At 38.5% G+C, this 27,167-nt stretch overlaps 1 protein-coding gene across 8 annotated transcripts in view; it reads right to left on the bottom strand.

The window, feature by feature from the left end:
* The window catches only part of TENM2 (teneurin transmembrane protein 2), a 963,219-nt gene that overhangs the window by 329,573 nt on the left and 606,479 nt on the right, over positions 1-27,167 (bottom strand). For all 8 annotated transcript variants that reach the window (XM_038413789.2, XM_043490999.1, XM_043491001.1 and 5 more), the window contains one exon: positions 19,997-20,206. In XM_038413789.2, the coding sequence (XP_038269717.1) occupies positions 19,997-20,206 (210 nt within the window). The remainder of the gene's footprint in view (positions 1-19,996; positions 20,207-27,167) is intronic.

Here is a 27,167-nt window from a genome sequence, read left to right as displayed (position 1 = left end):
CAGCGCTACTCTTTCCCAGAGGCTCTGCTTCAATGTCCAACCTGAATATTTTCCCTGCCTCTACCTTCTGGAGTTAGCACACACCCATCTCAGAGGGGTCTGCAGCACACTCCATTCTCCAGAGTCAAAACCAGTCTGTCAATCAAACTAATCCAAAAGTCTTTTTTCATCTTCTCATCCCCTTCATTTAGAAGAGGGTTCTTAGCCCTTGCAGCTTTCTGCGAATCTCTTCTTCATTTAATATGTAAAGAACCCCTGAGGAAAGTGGGGGAGTCTTTAAATATTTTGCCCCCTTCCCAGTCTCAGCTGCCCGGGGAAGTACAACTCACAGAGGGGAAATTCCAGCCTGTGCACCTTAGGACTCTGGCCTCAGGCCCTGAAAACAAACAGCAGTCTAAGCTTTATTCCCAAACTCCCAGCTGAACTTCCAAGAACACTATCTCCCACATGACCGTGTTCCCCATGATACTGTTACTTCTGCCGGAAATGCTAAGGTGCATTGCTGGCTGTAGAGCCTCCCATTAATAGGGCCAACACACCCCATTACAAACTTCTTCTACCTTTTGGACTTCCTCCACCCTACTCTTTTGCACAGAGATAGGGATTAAACATTCATGTATATAAAATTACATTAACTGCATGCAAGAGGTTCTGCAACCATTAGCTCCACAGCAATGGAATTTTAACTGCTAATCTTTACCAAACTCCAGTCTTAGTCCTACTCCTACTGAGGTCAGCAGTAAAATTTTCCATTAATTCTGAAAGTAGAAGATCACGCTCTCTGTCTTCATTATCATGAACAATGGGCTTTTTGGTTCACTGGCAAATAAAAAGAAACTGTTTGGTATCAAACCAAAAATATATTTTTTAAAAATGTTCAGAGAATTTAAAAGTTTTAAAAAATAAATAAAACATTTCCTTCTACATAAAATTAAAATGTTACATTTTGATTTAAAGATTTTTTATTTTCATTTTTTTTTGTTAATATGTTTGAAGGATATTTCAAACCAAAAAATCATTTCAAACCAAAAAATTGAAACATTTCATAAACTTACAAATTAAATGTTTTGACTTGTTTGGAATTTTGGATTTTTTTGTTTTTTCCACCCAACATGAAGAATTCAGCAGAGCCAACACAAATTCATGAAATGTGTCAGTGTTGCCGAAATCTGCATTTTTCACCAAAGAAAGTTTCAGCCAAAAAATTTCACCCAGCTCCAATAAGGAACATAATTTTGATTCAGCCTCCAAACCCCGGTTTTCCAATTACAAAAATGTACTAATTAGAGCCAAGAGATTTCTTGCATTCTCTCATCCCCAGCTGAAACAAATAAACATTACTAAGAAATGTAAATTAAATCTTCGAAGCTTAATAGCCTAAAATTCTGGGCACATTGGCATAAAAAAAACTGGGAGCAATGAGATTATATTCACATTCTCAACAGCTGGCCCACATAATGAAAGAAGATTAATCACATACAGAACAAAATGTACTTTGTTACATTAGGATTGTATGTACTTATAAATTTGTTTTTTTGGAATAACTTCAGCATATTCACCAGTCTTGTGCACTCAAGTGACAAATAACTAACTCAGAAAGACAATAACTCATCTATTTTATTTTATACCCAAACAGGGCACAAATCCATGTGTGTGTGTGCTGAAGTAATTTTAGGACTTGGATTTACATCTGCACAAAACCATCACCATTAACAATACCCTCCACCCCGGCAATGTTCAGGATGTGTGCCGATCCAGCCACAAATATAATATTCAGCGTTTATAATTTTGCATGTACATCACACGGGCCCTTGATCAACATATCTTGATATCTTTTGTAGTGTACCGAATTAAATGCAATACCCTACCACAAAAGAGTTACTGAAAGGAGAGAAAGGGGCAAATTTAGTCTTGGCTTCAAAGGAGTTGCATGTACCCTCACACATCAGGGCTGAATATTAGCGAAGAGGACAGCCGTCGTTTTGGAGATCTTTTATTCTGTTCCATCCATTTCTATCATAGTCTTAAGCACTACTTTTGATTAAGTTTGTGTGTGTTATAATACGCACAGTATTGTGTGTGTGTGTACTGTCTTCCTGAAATGGGGGAACCACTTTATCAATCTACTAAAAAGAATTCTGTGGCTCTTATTAACCTGAGTGTCATAGCTCTGAAGTTGAAACACACAAGCTTATGGCAAAATGTATGTTTTTCCTCATGAGATCATCTCACTTACAGTAGAAGGTCTTTTGAATTTATTGAACATAAAATGTCTGCTGGAGATACAAGTATTACAAAAGCAAGGGATCTATGGGAACCTTATTTTGTTTTAAGTATGCAAATACCTGTGTCTGAGAACCACAAAGTCATTTACATCTTTTATATCTCAGGCTAAAATTGGTCTGAAAAGTCATAATTTTTATTAAGAGGTTAGCTAAATTGAACTAAGAATTGTTCAAATGGAGGATTAATGGCACTGGGGCATGGAGTTGATAAAACTACAAAAAGAAAAGCCTCATATTTTTTGTTCTGATCTTCAATATGCATTATGCTTAAACAAAGTGCTGTGAGGTCTGAGGTGAGTTAGTTTCTATATAGCAATCCTTCCACACACCCTCCAAAATCTACATGTCGGAGATAGCTATTTAGATATGCTCTCCTAAAGCAGCCAGTGGAGGACGCTATGGAAAACAGAAACAATACAACCGCATAATTTCTTTGTCAGATGAAAGTTAATGGTCGCATGTCTACAAACATTTATTAAAAGAAAACATATGTGCTATGCTGTACTCTCCAATGTCAATCAGGAATTGGTTTGATCCTTAAGCAGAAAAACCTAACAGGAGGATTAACTAAAGAGTGTCTAAATATTAAGAACCCCAGACTATAGATGCAAAAATAATTAACATCAGATATTTCTCCCATAAAAATCCACATTCCCAATCACTGTTTATGTTGATAAAATGAAAAGAAACACTTGACAAAACACCGAGTTGTCCAAGTCTGCGGAGACTCAAAGTCATGACTCTTTGATGGGCTACTTTAAATGAGTTGGTGGTGTCAGTCCAAATCTCATGCCCATATCCAAAAACATCTGAAACCCATTTTCACAGAGCAGTCTTAAAGTCACGAATTCAGCCCAGCTCTTGTGCACATGCTCAACTTCAGTCATGTTTTTAGGTCCCTGCAGCTTCAATGGGATCATAACTTTGGCTTCAGTGGGACTTAAGAATGTGATTAAATTTAACCATGTGCTCAAGTGATTTGCTTAACAAGGATGGATTTAAGCATGTACTTAAATTTTTGCTGAATAGAAGCCAGACAGTCCAAAGAATTGTCCAAGAAACGAATCTGGACCCAGGGACATTCTTAATCCTAAAACACAGTCCCTCCAGATCAGAGTTAAAGTGCACTGGGGTAAGGTAAGTTGGGAAGTTTGAATCTGCCCATCCTAAACCTGTTCTATAGATTAAAAAAGAACACTTCAGTCTCCAGAGCTGTTAGTCCAGCATCATGAGCACTAAATTCACTGAAAAAATATGTACAAGTGCTAAAAATGAATGTTTCCGTCATCTTAACTAAACATGACAGAGTAGTTTAACTTCCATGTTACCCAGCAGCATTGGCTACACAGTTGGGGGTCTAGGTCTCCTCAATTAGTAATCCCAAAATAGAAAATGGAAGAGGAGTGTAAAGTGCTACCGGTTGCTTTGTGACAATGGGGAACTGATGGAAATTGTTTCCAAAAAGCAAGAATGTGGAACGAGATTCTCCAATGCATTTATTTCTTTGGCACGATCTCAGAGGAATTCAAGAATGAAGAGAGTTAAACCTTCCCAGCTCTGTCAACAATAAAGAAAAGAAAAGAAAAGAAAAGAAAAGAAAAGAAAAGAAAAGAAAAGAAAAGAAAAATGGCGTGTGGTTGGAACTGTAGATAGGGAATAAATCTTATATGTTTGTGAACCTCTGATGACTCAAGATTTCTAATATAATATAGAGCCTTTCACCATTAAGTCATTTGGCTCAAATCTACTAAACAGTTAAATTAATTTTTTGTACATTTGTATTAATTGTGTACATATCCCGGGAAGTGGATAGAACATACTTAAAATCTAAATGCAATAAATACATAATATTAATAAATTTAGGGTGGCCTGACCATTGGGCATCCAACTTCCTCTGCCGACTTAAAATGCAGCTTTTGTATATATTTGCACGGAGCCTGAATTTCTGATATGTTCTATAATCAAATTAAACTGTGTTATGCCATTTGGTACTTTTTATATTGATTACATTTCATAAGGACCTATTTCAGATGTGCATCTTCCAATCCAAAATAAGCAATTTGGTTCTGCAAGAGAAATCCCTTTTCTCAGTATTTTTGTTCTGTGGAGATAAAGAATAACCACGCAAAAGCATTAATGGTGTTTTGCTAGGCAGATAATCCTGCATTTGTTGATCACATCAATAATGTATACTAACTAAGGGCCTGACCCTGTGGTTAATGCACACAAAAACTCCCACGGACCTCAGTAATAATAAATTAATAGTGATAACAGTAAACAATATTTAGCACTTATATACAGAGCTGATGAATAATCGGGACCTGAACTGGAAAAAAATCAGGAAAAAATGTTTTGGTTCAAACCAAAACTGATTTTATTTTTGTTTTTTCTCACCAAAATGTAAAAAAAACCCAACCAACCAAACAAACTTTTTTTGGGGAGAAAGGGGCCATTGGGGAAAGGCAGAGGGGGGTCATTTTCAGGTGTTATGGTCCCCCCTTTTTGTTTAAAAAAAGTTAAATTTCAAAATAAAGCACTTTTACAAAATGAAAAGTCAAAACATTTTATTTTGAAATGGCCAAAATGAACCATTGACTTTTGTGAAAGCATTTTTTATTTGGCTGAAACTTTTTGCAAAATTCAACCTCAATTCATGAATAGTTTCAGTGACCTGAAAAATGCTAATTTACGATTGCCCAAAAATTTTCACCCAGCTCTACTTATATAGTACCCAAAACCATGAATTAATTGATAAGTTAATTATTTCAATGTACTACATTATCTCAACCCAAACCTTCCACTGTCCCGGGGAGTCATGTGAAATGACAGCTGGGAATTCCAGTTTGATATCATTTCTGCAATAAGAAATGTGTCCATGACTGAGATGTGGTTTTGTGAAAAGGAACAGGGGAATGGGAATCTGGTACATATATGGCTCTAACACCATAGTATCTTTGCACTTCACAATACAGTACAATAGGAGGGAAGTTTAATTATATCTGATTTACATATGGGAACTGAGGCAGACAGAGAATAAATGACCAAGATAGGTCACACACAGGAAGATTGAGCTAGAGCCAGGAATTGAATGCTGATCTTTTGAGCTCTGGGCCAATGACTTAACAGCAAAACCACTACTCCTCTCCAGATCAAATGCACTCCCTGGAGGTTTCAAATTAAACAGAAATATATGCCCATGTCAAATCACTGATAAAGGCTGAGAAATCTTAATTCTTCAGGGGCTAAGATTATCATCTCTACAGATGACTGGGAGCGCTGTGAAGCAGCTTGTACTCCAGACCACATGGTGCTGGCTCAGAATCAGCAAACACCCCAACCTGTTCCTGACATGGGTTCTCTATGACCAAGGCTACGTCTACACTGCATACCACTCACTGGTGGCAGTGTGTATGGTATGTGCATCTACCCACCACAGCAAAAAGCAGGTTGAGCCCAAACTGCAGTGTACAGCCACATACGTCAAAGGCTCTGATCCGGGTGGGGTAGTGGGAGTGAAGGGGCTATCAGCAGGGAAAGGTTCTGGCAGTAGGGAACAGCTAGAGCCTTTCCCCACTGCCTCCCCTCCTAGCAGGGAGGAGCTGCCAGAGCCTTTCCCTGCAGCAAGCAAAGACTCTGGCAATTGGACGCTACACTGCTAAAAACAAACAGTTTAGAGGGAGGGCACTGCTTGGGCATGAAGAGAGCCATTAGGGTACATACCCTTGGTTTCAGGTGTGTCTTTACTTGCCTAAGCAGCGCCTCACCATCTGCACTGTTATTTATATCCATGCTAGGCGTTTGTGCTTTGTACGTACTCTACATGCCAGCAGAAGAAGTGTGCAGAGTAGACATACCCCAAGAGAGCCCTCTGAGGCAGCAGGTTTGTCTGCCAAAAAGCAGCCCAAATCTTGGCACCCAACAGTTGCTGAAACAATTGGGAACTTTCCCTCTGTATATTACAAACAAAGTTTCACTGTGTAAGAGTTCACAGCAAGTAGATTTTACTGCAATATATCTAGAGGAGAGATCACACACCTCAGGAGGCAGAATCTGTTCTGGCAATTTAGGCAAGATAAATAGAGGCATCAAGTTCAAAGCCTGCTCTAAATAATACAACTTTCTTGTTCACTTATGAATTATTTTGTCACTTGATCCTTCAAGTTTTCAATCCTAATCAGTTTTGGGGTAGAAGAAACGTAAATACAGGTTACAACCACCACCATCACAAGTCATAATATTTTAAGTAGGTATTGTCCCTTTTTGGTTCTGTGTATTTATTGATTTACCAAATGGCTAGACTTGACCTGAGCATAAGAAGAACTGGTTAAAAAATGTGAAAAGAGCTCAGCTAGTAAAGATCTCTGTGCTGTTATAGCAACATGGTATCTCATATAAATACAACAAACAGAAAGACAGCTACTGCAGCAGAGAGAGAGAGCAACATGTAAAATAATATCCTTAGCATGGACGGGGAAAGGGAGGGAAGTGAATGACAAGGCGTCCTAGGTAGATAGAAAGGCCACCGAAACAAAAATAAGCTTGGGAACTGTGAATAAGTATACCATTACGATAGATGTGAAGAAAACACGGAATCCAATCAAATGGAACAGACTGAAATGCAATTTCAGTTCAGTGTGGAATGCCATAGAATGCATTGTGGAAATATTTGGGGAGCTGCACAAAGAAATAGTATTTTTCCCTCCACTTTCATGTTGATATATTTGAAAAGTAGGTATTTGCTGAAGCCAATAATTCACAACTTATACGAACATTCACATCCTCAGCTTTCTCTGTTACAATTGGGTGGGAGGAGGAGTATGAATTGTCTAATTGTAAAAGGAACTGTGATATTTTTGCTGAGATATTAAAAACAAGAGAGAAAGAACCTGCCATCTTAATGTAAAGACTGGCTCCAAAGAGTAACAGAAAACTAATTGATCATCTCTTTATTTTATTGTTGGGTTCCCATGGTTGAGCATTCACTGATAGCATTGGTTCAATTCCAAGATATCTTATTGGAAATAATTGTTTTCTAGTAAAACAGAACACTAGCAGAAAACGTTAATTTTATTTATAATCCTTTCCTACCCATTTCAGGACCATAAGTGTACAAATGTCCTACTCTATGTGCCTCAGTGCAAACACCAGAAATAATATATCTGCAATGATCACACTTTATGTAAGGGTACATACATAAAAAGTTTTTGAGGATTAACAAATGTTTAATAGAGTTTATATTCATATTACAGACATGAGTACTATGTGATGCAGATGTTTATAGGCACAAAAGAATAAGGTATTATAGATGGTTATAAGAAGCCTATTAACCTATTTAACTCTATAACTATGCATAACAATTGATTAACCATTTCTTAACAGTACTCATATCCTGACAGAGTTGCATAATGCAACTGCTGGACTGTCTCACTTGTCTGGTACTTAACTGAAGTCTCAAATAAGTAAAATAAACTGGTGGTCTCTCAGCATAAAACTGACAAGGATCAAATGACCATGGAGACTGAACTATTTTCTCACTTATTAGAAGTGGCATCAGACAGCAGGGGTGAGGCATAATGGAAGGGGTGAAGCTTGGAAAGCTGGCACTGCCACAGTCTTTGCTGAACTTCCTCTATTGCTAAAGAGAGGCTGCAGTTCTCCAAAGGTGCCAATTCATAATGTTTTACAAGTATGAAAAAAACCAAACAAAAAGATTTAAAAACACAAACAAGAAACCTTTGAAAGTCACTATAACTCTCAAGAGCACAATTTGATCAAAATAACGTCATCAGGACCTATTGTCAATTTTAGGTTCTTTCTTAATGTAAAATAGCTGGTTTTGTTACCTTAACACCTTCTACTTATGACTTGTTCAACCATTTGTTTAGATGTTATGATTATGAGTTCACAAATTAATAACTATTGTTTCAGCAATACCGAACGTCTGAATTCAAGTCTAATGGCTGGAATTCACAGAGCTGCTGGCATCATCAACTGATTTTACACAGTTTAGCAGCAGCAATAGTATCAGTAGTAGTTGCAGCATAAAGGAGCCAATTCTAAAGGGGGAAAACAACTTTTAAATGTCAATGCAGAAACATGCCCTGTGCAGCTTCTCCAGTTCTAATGCCAATCTAACACCATTTTAAAATGGGAAAAAACCTTGTCGGTGCTCAAGAGATGACGCAGGGGAGTTAGATAGTGCCCCCAAATTTAAAGAGATGAAAAAGTAATGAATTACAACTAAAGTACAGAAAATTCCTTTTTGAGGATATACCTGATGAATATATAAATCCAGCTCAAAACAATATCCAAAGAAAGTCATTATATCCTGAGTCCTCCTTGGTAGCAGCTACAGTTTTCTAAACACATATAGCTGACAAAATGTAGTAAGTTTAAGTTTCTACCCCATCTCATCTACCCTAAAGAAAGAAAACATGAAAGTTGGATACCCTCCCCTACATATTGCCAACTATTTCCTGAGAAGAAAATTCTTTTTGGGTTCACTTTCTCCATATAGATCATTCACTGCACAATTCTTCAAGTCAGTTTAGCTCTTTATTATTTCTGGGGCAGCACACAGCAGGCACCAGTGGGAAGTGAAACAAAACAAAAACAACCTGTAGTTTTGGGACCCCAAATTAACAGGAAATGAGCATTTTTTAATTTGAATATAGAAATTGAAATGTTCAGTCTTCAATTCCCATTGCTGTAAAATACTGAGAGAAAATGCTTGCTTGTGGTATTTCAATTTGAAATCAAGAGCATTCAATGCTGTTTCTCAAGGTATTTTTACTATACATCATATGGGACTGTGCATGAAATGCATAGATTGGAAACAACATATAGGATTTTTTTTTTTTTTAAAAAGAATGTGTCTCTGCCTGCATGGAGCCTTACCTGCCTAAGCTAGTCACTGACTTATCTGAGGCACTGTATTGGTGATACCTAAAATGAAGCCTTCCATGCTACTCAGATTCTAGGAATAAAGGTCATTGACATCTTAATCCAGGCACCTGGAAATTAGATGCACAAGCATGAAGTGGTTCAGAGCCACAACTATCCTTCCGTGACTGACTTCTCCACTCCAGTGGCCAGGAAGGGAGCTCAGGATGGACCAAATTAAAATGAAAAAGGAAAGTAACAGTGGAGAGGAGAGGCAACACGACAGTAGGGTTGCCAACTTTCTACTTGCACAAAACCGAACACCCTTGCCCTGCCCCCTGCCCCTCCCCTTCTCCCAGGCCCTGCCCCACCCCCTGCTCCAAGGCCCCAACCCTACTCACTCCATTCCCCCCCGCATCGCTCACTCTCCCCACCCTCACTCGCTCATTTTCACCAGGCTGGCTCAGGGGGTTGGTGTGCTGGAGGGGGTGAGGGCTCTGGCTGAGAGTGCAGGATCCGGGGTGGGGCCAGAAATGAAGAGTCCAGGGTGTGGGAGGGGGCTCCAAGCTGAGACAGGGGGTTGGGATGCGCGGGTGGTAGATTCATAGATACTAAGGTCAGAAGGGACCATTCTGATCATCTAGTCTGACCTCCTGCACAGCGCAGGCCACAGAATCTCACCCACCCACTCCTATGAAAAACCTCACCTATGTCTGAGCTATTGAAGTCCTTAAATCATGGTTTAAAGACTTCAAGGAGCAGAGAAGCTTCCCTCAAGTCAACCATGCCCCATGCTACAGAGGAAGGCGAAAAACCTCCAGGGCTTCTCCAATCTGCCATGGAGGAAAATTCCTTCCCGACCCCAAATATGGCAATCAGCTAAACACTGAGCATATGGGCAAGATTCACCAGCCAGATACTACAGAAAATTCTTTCCTGGGTAACTCAGATCCCATCCATCTAATATCCCATCTCAGGGGATTAGGCCTATTTACCCTGAATATTTAAAGATCAATTACTTACCAAAATCCCATTATCCCATCATACCATCTCCTCCATAAACTTATCAAGTAGAATCTTAATACCAGATAGATCTTTTGCCCCCACTGCTTCCCTTGGAAGGCTATTCCAAAACTTCACTCCTCTGATGGTTAAAAACCTTCGTCTGATTTCAAGTCTAAACTTCCTGGTGGCCAGTTTATATCCATTTGTTCTTGTGTCCACACTGGTGCTGAGCTGAAATAATTCCCCTCCCTCTCCTGTATTTATCCCTCTGATATATTTAGAGAGAGCAATCATATCTCCCCTCAACCTTCTTTTAGTTAGGCTAAACAAGCCAAGCTCCTTAAGTCTCCTTTCATAAGACAAGTTTTCCATTCCTCGGATCATCCTAGTAGCCCTTCTCTGTACCTGCTCCAGTTTGAATTCATCCTTTTTAAACATGGGAGACCAGAACTGCACACAGTATTCCAGGTGAGGTCTCACTAGTGCCTTGTATAATGGTACTAAAACCTCCTTATCCCTACTGGAAATGCCTCTCCTGATGCATCCCAAAACCGCATTAGCTTTTTTCACAGCCATATCACATAGTCATCCTATGATCAACCAATACTCCAAGGTCCTTCTCCTCTTCCGTTACTTCTAATTGATGCGTCCCCAACTTATAACTAAAATTCTTGTTATTAATCCCTAAATGCATAACCTTACACTTCTCACTATTAAATTTCATCCTATTACTATTACAAGGTCATCCAGATCCTCCTGTATAATATCCCGATCCTTCTCTGAATTAGCAATACCTCCCAGCTTTGTATCATCTGCAAACTTTATTAGCACACTGCCACTTTTTGTGCCAAGGTCAGTAATAAAAAGATTAAATAAGATTGGTCCCAAAACCGATCCCTGAGGAACTCCACTGGTAATCTCCCTCCAACCTGACAGTTCGCCTTTCAGTAGGACCCGTTGCAGTCTCCCCTTTAACCAATTCCTTATCCACCTTTTGATGTTCATATTGATCCCCATCGTCTCCAATTTAACTAATAACTCCCCATGTGGCACGGTATCAAATGCCTTACTGAAATCTAGGTAAATTAGATCCACTGCATTTCCTTTATCTAAAAAATCTATTACTTTTTCAAAAAAGGAGATTAGGTTGGTTTGGCACGATCTACCTTTTGTAAAACTAATTTCTCCTTCAGAATTTTTTCCAGGACCTTGCATACTACAGATGTCAAACTAACTGGCCTGTAGTTACCCGGATCACTTTTTTTCCCTTTCTTAAAAATAGGAACTATATTAGCAATTCTCCAATCATTCGGTACTACTCCTGAGTTTACAGATTCATTAAAAATTCTTGCTAATGGGCTTGCAATTTCAAGTGCCAATTCCTTTAATATTCTTAGGTGAAGATTATCTGGGCCCCCCGATTTAGTCCCATTAAGCTGTTTCAGTTTCGCTTCTACCTCAGATATGGTAATATCTACCTCCATATCTTCATTCCCATTTGTCATGCTACCATTATCCCTAAGATCCTCTTTAGACTTATTAAAGACTGAGGCAAAGTATTTGTTTAGATATTGGGCCATGCCTAGATTATCTTTAACCTTCACTCCATCCTCAGTGTTAAGCGGCCCCACTTCTTCTTTCTTAGTTTTCTTCTTATTTATATGGCTATAGAACCTTTTACTATTGGTTTTAATTCCCTTTGCAAGGTCCAACTCGACTCGACTTTTAGCCTGTCTCCCTTTATCCCTACATGTTCTGACCTCAATTAGGTAGCTTTCCTTGCTGATCCCTCCCATCTTCCACTCCCTGTATGCTTTCTGCTTCTTCTTAATCACCTCTCTAAGATGCTTGCTCATCCAGCTTGGTCTACAACTCCTGCCTATGAATTTTTTCCCCTTTCTTGGGATACAGGCTTCCGATAGCTTCTGCAGCTTTGATTTAAAGTAATCCCAGGCTTCCTCTACCTTTAGATCCATAAGTTCTTCAGTCCAATCCACTTCCCTAACTAATTTCCTTAATTTTTGAAAGTCAGCCCTTTTGAAATCAAAAACTCTAGTTGCAGATTTATTTTTGTTAATCCTTCCATTTAGTTTGAACTGAATTAGCTCATGATCACTTGAGCCAAGATTGTCCCCTACAACCATTTCTTCTATGAGGTCCTCGCTACTCACCAAAATTAAATCTAAAATGGCATCCCCTCTAGTCGGTTCAGCAACTACTTGATGAAGGAATCCATCAGCTATCACATCTAGGAAAATCTGAGCCCTATTATTATTACTAGCACTGGTCCTCCAGTCTATATCTGGGAAGTTAAAGTCTCCCATGATCACGCAGTTTCTATTAGTATTTACTTTATTAAAGACATTAAAAAGGGCTCTATCCATATCCAAATTAGATCCCGGAGGTCTATAGCACACCCCAAGCACTATCGTAGGAGAGGCTTTACTAGTTTTCTTCCCCAATGTAATTTTTGCCCACACGGACTCTGTCTTATCCATTGCATCGCTTCTTATTTCTTTACATTCTACCTCATCATTGATATACAATGTTACTCCAGCACCTTTATCTTTGTTTCTGTCTTTCCTAAAGAGCACATACCCTTCAATACCTGTAGTCCAGTCATGACTATTATTCCACCATGTTTCCGTTATCCCTATAATATCTGGTTTCACTTCCTGCACCAGTAGGTCTAGTTCCTCCATTTTGTTACCTAGGCTCCTCGCATTGGTGTATAAACATCTTAATTTTTGCTGTTTGGCCTCGCTCACATTTTGTACCCTATTAGGCACAGTCATTCTACAGCCAGTATAACCTATTAGACTAGTATCCACACCGCCCTTGCTCCTTATATACATTCTCCTACCCACGGCTGTATCCTTTCTTACTTCGTCTTCTTCCCTCTCAATGCTAAAATCTGGCGTGGAGATTTCCTGGACATCTCCCAACCATCTCCCCCTAATTCCTAGTTTAAAGCTCTCTTTATCAGTGCATCCGATGAAGTGAGCTGTAGCTCACGAAAGCTTATGCTCTAATAAATTTGTTAGTCTCTAAGGTGCCACCGGTACTCCTTTTCTTTTATCAGTTGTGGCAGCCTTGATCCTAGAAGTCTATTTCCTTCCCTACTCAGATGAAGTCCATCCCGAGAGAACTGTCCTCTGTCCGTGAATGCCTCCCAGTGGCCATACATCCCAAAGCCCTCCTTATAGCACCACTGCCTAAGCCATCTGTTGACAGTCAATCTTGTCACACCTTTGTTGCCCTTCTCTAGGAACAGGAAGGATCCCGCTAAAGATCACCTGAGCCTCAATTTCCTTAAGCGTCTTCCCCAGCCTAGCATAGTCTCCCTTAATACTTTCCAACGAGAATCTAGCCGTATCATTTGTTCCCACATGAAGGATAATTAGGGGATTCTTTCCCGCTCCCGTTAGGATCCTTTTCAACCTCAGGTCTACATCCCGTATCTTAGCACCCGGAAGACAGCACACCCTTCTATTCTCTGGATCAGCTCTAGTTACAGGCCTGTCTATTCTTCTCAATAAAGAGTCCCCGATCACATAGACCTGCCTTTTCCTGGTGACAGTGCTATTCTCCAGTCTCTCCCCTGTTCCCTCTGGCTGCAAGTTCTTTCCATTCCTGTTTTCCCTTATAATCCTCTTCAACCCATCCTGTATCCTCCTGGGGCTCATATTTGGTGTAGTCTCCCTTGACTCTTCTGCTTTTCCTATAGGACTAGCCTCTCTTCTCTTCTTCCTTACCCTTCCACCTTCAACAAGTACCTGCTGAGCCCCTTCTTCATTTTCCAATGAGGTAGTGAGGGCTCTGGCTAGGGGTACTGGTTCTGGGGTGGGGCTGGGGATGGGAGGTTTGGGGTGTAGGAGGATGCTCTGGGCTGGGACCGAGGGGTTTGGAGGGTGAGAGAGGGATCAGAGCTGGGGCAGGGGGTTGGGGCGGAGGGGGAGTGAGTCTGGGGATAAGGGGTTTGGGGTGTAGGAGGGTGCTCTGGGCTGGGATCAAGGGGTTTGGAGGGCAGGAGGGGGATCAGGACTGGGGCAGGGGGTTGGGGCGTGGGCAGCGTGCAGACCCCCCGATTTCCCCTACATCTAAGAGCCAGAGCGGGGACATGCCACTGCTTCCCGGAGCTGCAGGGAGCCTGCCTTCGCCCCACTGTGCCACCGACCAGACTTTTAATGGCCCGGTCAGCAATGCTGACCAGAGCCACCAGGGTCCCTTTTCTACTGGGCATTCCAGTCAAAAACTGGACACCTGGCAATCCTACATGACAGTGATCAGGAGGAGGGTTCTCAGGAAGGGTAAACTTTTCTTGACATGGTCTGAGGATGAGTCTTGAGGCCGTGTGTGTTTCTCCATAGGCCTCACAAGAAAGTTATTTTGAATTAGAGTGGAACTATATTTCACTAGTTTGGTTAGTCACCAATGAGGAGTCTATGAGATTAGACAGTCATGGGGAGAAAGCAGGTATAGACACCATCTGGCTGTGGTACTGAAAGATGCCATTATAGAGCTAAATTAATAAATAGGTTTTGTGGAAGGTCAGCCTTAGTGCCAAATTCTGAATGTTTGCCTTTCACAGCTCCAAGATCTACATCTTTTCCATGAGTGGTGCAGATAGTTGACAGTAAGAATTTTATGGTGGATTGGGCCCATAACTTTCAAGCACCATGGTTTGTTTCCAAGGAGATTATATATTTTTTTCTTTTAAAAATTGACCAGTGCATTCTATTTTAAAAAGCCAGGGGATCTTTAATACCATCAGTATTGAGTCCAGTTTAATACAGAAGAATAGTTCCTCTAGCAATCCAGCAGCCACTGAAATCATGCTGGAATGTATATGCATGCCTAAATTTCTTATCTACAGTTTAAACTGATGTCCTTCTGGCAAAAAGATAAAGGTGCTACCTACCGAGTTACCCAAACCCTTTTAGTTAGTCTTTTAAATAACATTAAGTCAATCCTTTGTGGAAAAAAAGTAAGCTAAAGATTCAGGATTTTTCTTGTTGCTACTTTATTTTCTACTATGTAAGCCGGTAGACACAGAAACTACTTTTCCATTCAGTGGAGGGGGTGATACTTCACTCTCTGCGGGAGACTTCATTATTTTTCTGTGGGATTCTTTTTTTTTTTTTTTTTTTTTTAAGATGACTTCTCCCATAGGGTTTTAAATTATACTACTGGATACTAGAGGCATCTGTTTACGTAACTCTGAACTGTAGAAGGTCAGAAAGTAGACTGCTTTGAACACTCCTAGAACAGAATCTGGAGTAAGACCTTCAGGGGTGATGTAATAATAAAAAATCCCAGATTCCTTCAGAGCAATGCTTTTTATCCACTGGAACAGACTGCAGTAAAAGGTAGTTCATGAGGATTTGAACCCAAATATCTAAATATGAAGTCCTGTTGTATTTTGTAGTACCTCTTGGTACCTTGCTGAGGAAGGTAGATCCTTTTAACTAGGCATTCACACAGCATTATAGTATATGTTTCACATTCCACATGTGTGATCATATCAAACTTGGGTCATGTTAATAAGATTTTTTTTTTACTATTTATTTTGAGTTTAACACAGAATCAAGATCCTTTGAGAGTAAGGTCAAAACCAGTGAGTTAAATAATTTATGTTAACATACTCAATAACAACTGCACATTTCATAATCATTCCCCCTACTGTTGTCCCCCCAGACACAATGGCACCTGTGAAAAATCAAAGTTCTTTCTTCTAGGCTATGTCCAGAATGCTTTGTGAATGTATACTCTTATATTGGGCCAAATGCATTATATTACTTCATCCGTGTCAAAAGATACATAAATATGGAAAAATTTGGCCAAATTCTGCTTTCATTTAGATTCCTGTAACCCACTGGAAAACAGCTCAGAGCAAATGAAGAACAGAATTCAGTCTCAGGGCTTGGTAAAATTTCTAGTTTCCCCTATTCTCAAATTCAAAATACTTTATGCAGACAAAAAGAAATTAACTTTGCATTTGCTTTCATATATGTATAGGATTCAGAGGCTTCAAAATGAAAGTATAGTCCTGGATCTTAAATAAGGCTCTAATTAACTATCCATTGAAACAAAATTTATCATGCAAGAGGGTACTCATTTCAGAAAAAAATAAATTGTATCCAAGGGTATGTTAGTTGTATTGAAAACAGAAAACACAAACTTCTCTTGTTTCCGGGGTTGATGTTCAAATAGCAGTAAATCTTAATTTGACATGAAAAAAATGAGTGTCAGTAACTTAAAATCTATCCTGTTTACCTATGAAATATACAGCCTATGGACAGATAACCACAACTGTCCATTTTTGACTACACAAGTCAAAATAATATTTTCATTAGATAAGGGTCATTTCTAAAGATAATCACAAAAAAAGCAGATCCTGTGTCTATACAACAAAAGAAAATGAGCCTGTTTTTCATGTTAACTGTAAGAAACCATTCTAGATAGTTTAGTGACAAAACTGAACTCTTATGGAAATATTCTGCCCTCTGGTATCTTTACATGTATAAAATGCTACACATTTTTGTTCTCATTTTCCTCTATAATATTTGTGAGTTTTTCAAAAATATTACCAACAGGTGCATCATATTTCAACAGCCTCTTGTCCTCCTTAATATATAATTCTGCTGCATAGTATATTAAGAAACAAAAGTAGAAAAACATAAATGATGGGCCTTCAATTAAACAAAGCATAATCTCGGTTGCATATAAAATGGTTCTGCAACTGAAATCAGGTTCTAATGAGAGAAAAAAGGAATACATTTTCACATATTTTTAATTACATAGAATTTCCTCAAACATGATTTTTAATAATATATTCCATTAAGTTATCATATTTGAAGAAAGTGCATTTTCTGATTTCATTTTAAGCCTGATTTTGAGCAATTATAGTGTCATTGTTCCACAGTAGAAAGGTTGAATTCATTTACTGTGTGGTTATGCTAGTTATGATTGATGTCGCTTCTCCAAATGATAAACCAATCACCCCAATGATGTAATGTCATTTTAAGAGTGCTATAATCACATTTCTCTCAAACTAGAAGCTCTGATGACTTCTAATAAAGATTTATTATAGATTAAAGGCTTTCATAATATCAACAATGGATTGCTCATTTGATGGAAGATTAGATTAGGTAATTTTTTTTAAGCATATGCATTTTTCAAATATATCAAGAAAGGCTATCGTGAAGGACATAGGTCAGTACATATGGATGACTATCAACTCACATTCAGGAAGACTCATCTTAAACCCATTTAGGAGTTAACCTATAATCGTAGTGTTGAGGCAAATGTAAGTATACCATCAGCCAAACTGGAGCCCCTTATTAAGTAACGTGATCAACATGAGAATTCTTCAAATTTTATATGGTCTTTTCTATGTTTATTTAAGTGTTTGCATCACAGCTTTTAAAGATAAAATCTTTGTCATGCATTAATAACCAGAGATGGGCATGAATTTAGGCCCTAGATCCAAAATGCTCTGAATTTTCCAGGGGTTTAAAATCCAAACACAGATCCAGATCAAATTTTTAATCTATCTCCCCTCTCTATAATGTGCTGAACTGAAACCTTGGATCCAAACAACTTAATTTTCATAGACATTAAAAATCAGATTATGATTCAGGTCTGAATTTTAAAGCTCAGGATCATCTCTCTTTATGACATACAGTACTTTGAAAGTCTTGCAGGTAGAAAGCATCTTTGTTATTGTAACACTTAGCACTTAGACAATGCATCCGATGAAGTGAGCTGTAGCTCACGAAAGCTTATGCTCTAATAAATTGGTTAGTCTCTAAGATGCCACAAGTACTCCTTTTCTTTTTGCAAATACAGACTAACACGGCTGCTACTCTGAAATCTGTCACTTAGACAAGGTGATGCTTAAGAACATCTGAGCATTACCTATTTAAGATAAATATTAGTATCTTCAGTATTCACTTGTACACTAAAGGAAATACCTTGAATACTTATTTAGTTATTTAAGGCATCTGGCAAGTTCTGAAGAGCCCCCACAGCAAAGTGCTGTTTAAAGAATCCTGCACGCAGCTGTGGTCAGAATGAGGTAATAGGTAATCGCCTGTTTGTGGTACCTTCAAAATTAGAAATGAAACATAATAAGCTCCCCTTTTGAGAAACCTGATATGTTATTAAAGGTGAAAATGGAACATGCTTGAAATTGTTATGGTGGGGCACAGAGCCAAAATGCTGAGCCATACCAACCTTTAAAAAAACAATTCAAAACATTTTTGAGTATACTATAAAGGTACATAGTATCAGCCCACAGCCTGAGAGCAACATGAAACATGGCCAAGACCACCCGAAGGTTCTAAGATATAAAAGACTTGCAATGATACATTTTCATTTAAAATGAAATATAAATAGTCATTAAACCTGCAGATGCTTTTTAATGCCACATTTCTCCATTCTCCAGTCAAACACTGGGGTTCCCATGTATGACTACATCCAGCAGATGACTCTGGTGGGTGCACCAATGTGTTATAATCTGATTTAACGCTAGTATATCTTGGTCAGCAAACTTTATAATTAAAATTTACTGGGCATGTGCATAAATACCAAAAGATCCATGCCACACAGGATCCATAGTGTCACGCAGACCTACATCATTATATAGAACAGAGGACCTGGGGAGAAACTGTGAGTGATCAGTAACTGCATCTTCTACTTTTTCTATCACTTTTCTGTGTGTTCATTGGGATTAAATGTCAAGGCTATTAAGTAAAACATTTTTATTAGCTAACGGTTTTAAATGTACATTAACTACAAACAGTAAGTGAATAACCTTCCAAAACAGAAGTTCAGAATAGCATCGTTAAGGAGAATTAGGGTCAAATGCGTTTTATAAAGAATATTTGAAACCTTTCCCATGCAAAAGACTAATGGTCAGACTCTGTCCTCTGATAACTCCCACTTAAGTTTACAGGAATTACACACATACGTATCTGAATATGGCCCATATCAACTGGATGCATTTCCTTGACAAAATAACCTAACGCAAAAAATAAGTGAAGACTTGTGACCTAAAATTTCAAAAGGGGCCTGTGATTTTGGGTCCTTAGCCTGAGACATCTTGAGCCTCATTTTCAGAAAGCACTGAGCATTCACAGATTCCACTGACTACAGATGGAGTCATGGTGGCTCAGCATTTCTGAAAATGGCCCTTATTGACCCAAGATGGGCACCCAGATATTGAGGCACCAAACAGCGGCAACACAAAATCAGATCCCACTTTTGAAAAGTGCGGCCTAAAATGTTTTCCAGACATAAATTAGTTTTCTGAAAACATCAAGAGTTTAGTTATATGTAAGCTGACAAGCTAGGATTAGATATAATATTGAAACAAGAGCATAAACACAATAACCGGTGCAGGACACACTTTCTGGTACACAGCCTCAGAATTTGTTTTACATATATCATTGATCTATAAAAATGCAAACCACTACCATTGTGTACAGTACCTTATACACATATCCCTTCTACAAGAGACTGCTTCAAGGCTACCACCTCGTTGAGTGAGTCATTCTCTCAGCAACAGCGATGCACTAATAGTTTTTACATGCCTTAAATCACTCTTAATATAAAAGAAATACTCTACAGTGTAATAAAGGAAAACTAAATATGATACATAGTGTTTCCCAAAAAACTGTAGATGCAATAAATTACAAAACTGTTATTTTTTCTTCATTTTCATATTCAGGAGTCAACATTTTGTATGATACAGACATATACTTGCAAACATGACACAAAAAAGGTCATAACCACATTCCATATGCTTGAAATTTCCTTACCGCTGCTGGAAGCCTGTTGTGGCCCTGAACATGCTCTTAGTAGATATGAATTGGGAGAGAATTCCTCATCAGGGTTGGTGTCCATGATTTGATGGGAGGTATTGCTGTCTAGCAATGGCATCTGGCAGCTAACTGGTGGAGGATTATGGGAACTGGGCAGCTGAGCAGATGGGAGAAGGCTAGACGAGGATGTAGGTGGAATGGGACGACCTGGGAAAGAGGACACATGGATCAAAGGTCAGCAATGAGTGTAATGAAAAAATATTTTAAAAAAGTCACACTGAAACTGGTCATTAGTATATATTATTACAGTTGGGGCAGAATCAAAATACCTATTGACCACTGGTACCAACTCGCCCCTTTGTATCATATTCAAAATGATCAGCTATGTTGTGAAGTCATTCCAGGAATGTCTCCACAGCATCAGTCTGTAACTGATTAGATGAGCTGATGCTGGATGAATGAGATACAGCTAAACAAAAGGGTGGGGAGGAGGCCTGGTTAGCCTCATTTCTATCCCACAGAGATGTCCAAAAATAAGAAAGCCAAAGGCCGAGATCTTGAGAGTGCTGAGCTCCTGCATATCCCAGTCAGAACAATTTCAGCATTTGATCCAAAGAGTTTTCATACAAAAACAACCCCTTAGTTACTTACAATTTATTACAGAAGAAAACCCCATAGAAAGCATATTCCCGGGATTAACATGCAGATCAGGTACCAGCTCTTAAATCAAAGTTATGCTCTCCCTCAGGTTGCTTTCACAATGGGATTATGCACATGCTTAAAATTAAGCATGTCTACCCCTCAATTTAGCGAGTATTTATATTTCTCCTGGTCTGAATATCCAATCACTTGGGCCCAATCCAGCAAAGAGGTTAGGGTTTGATACAGAAACCAATTAAAGTTAATGAGAGTCTTTCCATTGATGTTAACAGGCCAATGAGATTACTCACACGTTTAAAGTTAAGTATGTGCTTAAGTGCTTTGCAAGACTTGGGCCTTAGTGGCCAAAATGGATACATGAAGATAATCACTGGTTACACCTTATTTCTTTTCCATTTTGCAAAATCATGCAACTTCCTGTTCAGCCATTTAGAATGATCAGACCCACTTCCCACCAGCAGAAAACAGGAAAGCAATACAAAATTAAACCATTTTTCTGCCATTCTTTCTAGCTGCATGTTTACTGGGACCGGACCTGCACTAAAGAAGGAAAAAAATACAGTTCCTACAGCACCTCTGAAGAGAAAAGTGGTGAATGATAATCCTTCCATATTGAGGCAGCTGGACCCTGGAATGGCCTGGGGTATATAATCCCATTCTCAGTCAGACAATTATTCCTTATCCCGGTAATATTTCTAGAAGTAACATTTTCAGAGGCCCTCCTATGGGCAATGGGCAATGCAACTGCAGCATAACCAAAATGCCAATGCAATTTAAGCATGAGATACTGGAACAATATTTTTTGTAATTTTTTTCTTTTTTTTACGTTTTTTGATGTGTATACTCTGTGAAGCCCTCAATTTGACAAGTAATTAGGATGTTTAGTTACTTTGGATATTCCATCTACAACAATATTTCCTGTACAGTAAATTTTACTGAATTTGCTAAGCAATTTCCATGTTTTATTAGGTTACTCACATATTTTTCCTGCAACTAGAAAACATGCCAGCTGGTAAGCACTGGAAGCAAACACAAATTATGGGCCTGATATCACTTAAGTCAATGGAAATTTAGCCACTGACTTCACTGGGAGCAGGACTGTATATAATATGTCTAAAACACAGTGATTACACTTATACTTTCTTGCTTTTGTCTGTTCTGCAGGATCCTGGACATGATGTATTAGAAGTACAGATTTTTGGCAAAATCCTGTAACAGAGGAAAACATCCAGTTGTGGCAATCATATGTAGCCATGAATTGTCCTCGCAACGGGATTTCACCAAAGGTAGAAATGGATGCAAATTTCAAATATGGACATAGCACAATCCATTAGTGATCACAGCGGCCATCAGCACAAGTAAAAAAGCACATGCAGAATTTTGTCACTAATACTAACAACTGCCTCCAATGGCCCAAATATGGTAGCTCATTGGAGTCATGGGGCAAGAGATGCATGAATGTAGCACAGAATGTAGCACTGAACCTCCCTCTTAGAATGTTTTTGCTACCGGTGCCCATCAATACTACTGAAGACATGGGACAGTGATAAGTATAATCAATGTGAATTACCTCATTCCCTTCAATGAAATTATACTACTGTGAGAAATGGGCCATAAGTAGGAGTTATGAGACAATGGAGTATTATAAGGGAATCCTTAAAACATAACCCAGACTCCATTGTGTGAATGAAGAGGCTGAGCCATTTCTGCATCTCTGCCCAGGAATACTGTAGATATTTATAATGGGCAAGTCAAATTTGCAGGAGTGAGCTAAGGCTGAATGTGGGTTTGGTCAACCGCAATTCCACACCCTCTCAGTCCCACTTGTTCCTAGTCCCATCTTCCAGGTACAGAATCTCCCTCCCCACCCACCATACACTTTTTTCTTCAACTCTTGAGTCCTGATCATTCCCCCAAAGTGAGGCAGCTCAGCCCAACCCAACATGCAGCTGGCTGAAATCAGGTGCATAAGGCCTCACTCCCTGCCTTTGAGTCACTGCACCATCCCCTTCTCTGACAACAGGACCCATATGCCCAAGATCTTGCCTTAGTCTAATCCTTCAAACACTGACAGATGGGTGACAGAATATTCTTTTCATTGTCCATAATGACTATGTCTGTTTGGGGGGCGGGGGGCAGTACAAGACGACCTGCATGCCTGATTTTGGAAGGAATAAAAATGGTTTGTGTTTGGTGAGTTAGAGAAATTGTTCAAGAACAGTTTATCCATGTGGAAATGCGACCTCTGCGACGCTGCCAAGGTCAGTGAGGCATAGGAAGATATGCTACATATGTGCTAGCAACAAACATTAAAGATACAAGAAGACTATGTTAGATGGTGCACCCTCATTTTCAACATTTCTAAAAATACAGCAGTGAAGAAAATGTACAATTTGAGCATTTGGTTTTGGTGCTTTGCATCATGAAGCCCCAGCTTTCTTTATTGTACAGTAATACCTAGGGAAGCTCCCCAGTGGTACACACCAAATTGCAGAAGGAACTTTATGCATATGCCATGATTGTGGAGCTTCAAACTGCTTTTCTTCTTAAATTATGTAAGTGTGCACATATCAACCTTACATGACATAAGTTATGAAATAATATCATTATTATATTATTTATATTATAATAGTGCCCCAGGACCCAACTGAGACTGGAGCACCACTGAGCTACGCACTGTACAAATATAAAAGGTGAAAATGTTGCTGCCCCAAAGAGTTTACAGTCTAACTGGGCAAGACAGACCCTAAAAGGTGGAAGGAGAAAAGAGTGAATACAAAACAATGCACTGCATGTCAACAAAAAAAGAGTATCAGAACGAAATATAAATTCAGTGTATTCAACAAACAGAGAGTTATGGCGATTATTAACAGCTGACTCCAACCAATCCCCACTGATCTGGAAACATGAATTGTAATAATATTTAGAACTTTTGCTCTTTTTTTTTGCATTCATAACACCTTACACACATTTGATAATTAATTAATCTTCACAAAAGTCCTGGGAGATACACAGGTAAATATTACCTTTTTTTTTAATAGATGGGGAAACTGAGATAAAGAAAAATTAAGTGACATTCTCATGAGCAGATACTGAGTCGATGTCTAAAACAGAATTAAGAAAAGGAGGACTTGTGGCACCTTAGAGACTAACAAATTTATTTGAGCATAAGCTTTCGTGAGCTAAAGCTCACGTCATCAGTTGCATTCAGTGGAAAATACAGTGACTGTAATGCATCCGATGAAGTGAGCTTTAGCTCACGAAAGCTTATGCTCAAATAAATTTGTTAGTCTCTAAGGTGCCACAAGTTCTTCTTTTTTATTTGCGAATACAGACTAACATGGCTGCTACTCTGAAACCTAAAGTACAATTAGCACTTGGGAGTTCTTTATGCCCAGCTCCATTAGACACTGCACTTCTCTCTAAAAAGAGTTCTGGAATTTGCAGAAGATGTGCTAAAAGCAACGTGACATTGCTCTAACAGGCCATTTATGTTTCTATATGCATTTTTTGGTTTCTTTCATAAAATAATGCACACACAAAACTGTTATGTGATTTGCTTTCACCTTTAGCATGTAGTATGGGCATAAATAACACAAGTTAACATGAAAAGAACTAGACTTTATAGTAGTGACCAGTCACCAACTTGCTAGCCCTAGACCTTTTCACTAACCTAATCCAGGAAATACCTGTAATACCGATAACAAGATTCAACTTTTATTATTATCATCAAGTTTGTGCAGAATTAATATAGCATATATCCTAAACTTTCCAGGAAAATGAGTGAGCAGAATTGGCTTCTAATTATTTCTCTGCAACATTCCGTTGGGAACAAGCAGCTGGTTTGAGATTTGACACACCTCAGACAGGAATGTGACACTGTATACAGTGTGTACAACGAATTCTCACACATACTGGGTCTATTTCAACACTACATGTGAGATGAAAGGAAGAGAGAAGACTTTTCATATTTTTAAAATCTGCATATGCTGTACCATATGGGAATATAGTCTTGTATTATATCAAAGGTTATTTTATAGGAGTGTGAAGAGTGTAAGTGTTTGTGTTTATGTTTATGTTTTGTTGGCATGAATTTGTCTTGACCAAATTTACTCAATACTGGTAATGCCTCAAATTTATGTGGGTCAGCTCAACTGAATGCCAATCAAATATTTACATTACAACATGCCATCATGTATTTTGCTTATGAAACATATGTTACAGAAAAATATTTAATATTTTAGCTTTTAACAAATATATTGGGACTTTTAAAAAAATCCCTTCTCCTAGAAAGCCAGACATTAGAAGGACAGACGAAAAATATAATTAATCTAGTTCTCATTTGTAGCTCAGAAAAAGTGGGTGATACCAAATTTTTTGACATAAAGTTCCATATTGATGAGAAGGATATTTATTTTATTTGGGGGCAGGTTGTTTAATTTAAAAAAGGCAGTGATATGAAGCAGCACAGGGATGTAAAATTAGAGTATGTATCAGGGGAAATAGATTAGTGGGCGGAATATAAGTGAGGCAGTCAAAGGCCATGATAACAATTTACTTGTTAGAACATTTTCTTAAAATAGAAGTAATGGGCCCATTCATCTGTACTGTATCCCAGTAAATTGGCCAAATATATTCATATTTTTGTACCATGTAAAACTATTATATTTCCTACAGAGACAGAGATTGAACCCTTGATCTTTTTAGAGACCTGTTTATTCAACACATAGAAGAGAGACACAGAGTTAGTGAGAGCACAGTGCTGTAAAGATGGCCAAGTGATCAATTTGGCTCTCTCTGATGTGAATTGTAGTTTTGCTATTAACTTCAACAGGAGGCTGCTCATGCCCCCCAATTTTTTCATTCCATGATGAATCAATTATGAATTTGTATAAAACATCCTTTTAGAAAGACTATCACCTTTTATGATTTAATAATGATAAACAGAGTGTGAAGCTTATTTTATTTGTAACTTTGCATTCTTGGGCTTTTGAAGCCCCATTTGAAGAATCTCATTTATGGGGTTAACAAATGAGCTGTCTCCCCAGGTTTTTGCTGCACCAGTACATGCATCTCCAACATATTACACAAAGACTTCTTGTAGTTAAACAGCATTTCTCTGAAAAATTACACTTAGAAAGAGATCAAGAAATTAGCCTACCATAGCTGATAGTTTTATACATTTATAAACTAAATGAGATTTCCAGTAGCTTTATAAAACTGGTAATCTTCATAATCGAGAGGTTGTGACATACCTAATTTGTACTTATCTAAAATGTGATCTTTCCATATACAGGATAAACATGGATGGTCCACATCATTTACATATTGTATCATACACAAATACAACCAAATGCAAGTCTTTTACTGAATCCAGCTATCTTTGCTGTATCGTCTGTTTCTGAGGATCAGGACACAAATATACATGATATTCTTTTCCCATATGTAGGTCAAAATGAAACTGCACAGAATTTACTGCACAGGATGGACAATAGGATGGGAAATTTTCACATCAGTATTTCTTAAATGATCAATTAGATAACACCTCATGGGAAACCAAAGGGTAAATGCAGACAGCCAGGGAACTGGAAAGGTACCCAATGGGAGAATAGAATATTTTCAGAGAGGAAAGAAGATGAGGTATTTCCATTATAATTTGATACCATAATAATAAAGACAGCTAAATATAGTGGCAAACATTCAAAAGTTGACATTCAGTCATTGAATATAACATGCATTTCTGTGGAAATACAGATACTCCCTATACTTTGTACCCACATGTGGTGCTACTGTAATAGAAATTACTTTCAAACAGCAAATGCCAATGTCTTACTGGCAACTACCTCATTTATCAAGTAGTAGTATGGAAGGAGGCCTCTGGACATCAAGTAGTAGTATGGAGGGTATCTGTGGTGGACAATTTTGGCCTATAACTGGAGGTGATTTAAATAACAAAGGAAACTTACCCTACTCTTTCCTGAGCAAATACACATAGAATTGACACAATTAATAGGAAGCTATGTGAAAATATTGGCAAAGTCCCCATTTTCGTGAATCGTATGTTTTTCTTCTTCTTCTATGAGCACGGTTAGGGGACATGCACTGCATTCTGGTTCCAATTGAAAGCCAGGCTAATTGAAGCACCTACACTGTCAGCAATGTTAATGTCACTTTAAAAAGTGTGAAATGTTGCTAAATGTGTCAGGAAACAATTAGATAACATAAGATGCATGTTTTTGCAGTGCACAGCAATATATATTATGCAGGCAGCAGATAAATGTGAAAATTTCCTGAGGTACAGCACATTCAGCAGACTCTCTGCCATTCTTTAACTGAGTAGCTGTTTCACATGAATAAGCTGTGTTTCAAATACTTGTGAAAAGCAGGATTTGTCTATGATTGGTGACTTTCAAGCTGGGCACTCTTAAGAAAAGTCCAATTCAATAAATTAAATACGTACTGTCAAAATTGGCACTAGGAACATAAGTTTTCTGAGCCATGGTGATGA

The sequence above is a fragment of the Dermochelys coriacea genome, chromosome 8 (assembly GCF_009764565.3).
Source record: "Dermochelys coriacea isolate rDerCor1 chromosome 8, rDerCor1.pri.v4, whole genome shotgun sequence".
In the NCBI taxonomy this organism is placed as follows: Eukaryota; Metazoa; Chordata; order Testudines; family Dermochelyidae; genus Dermochelys; species Dermochelys coriacea.
This window is presented reverse-complemented; position numbering and strand designations above follow the sequence as displayed.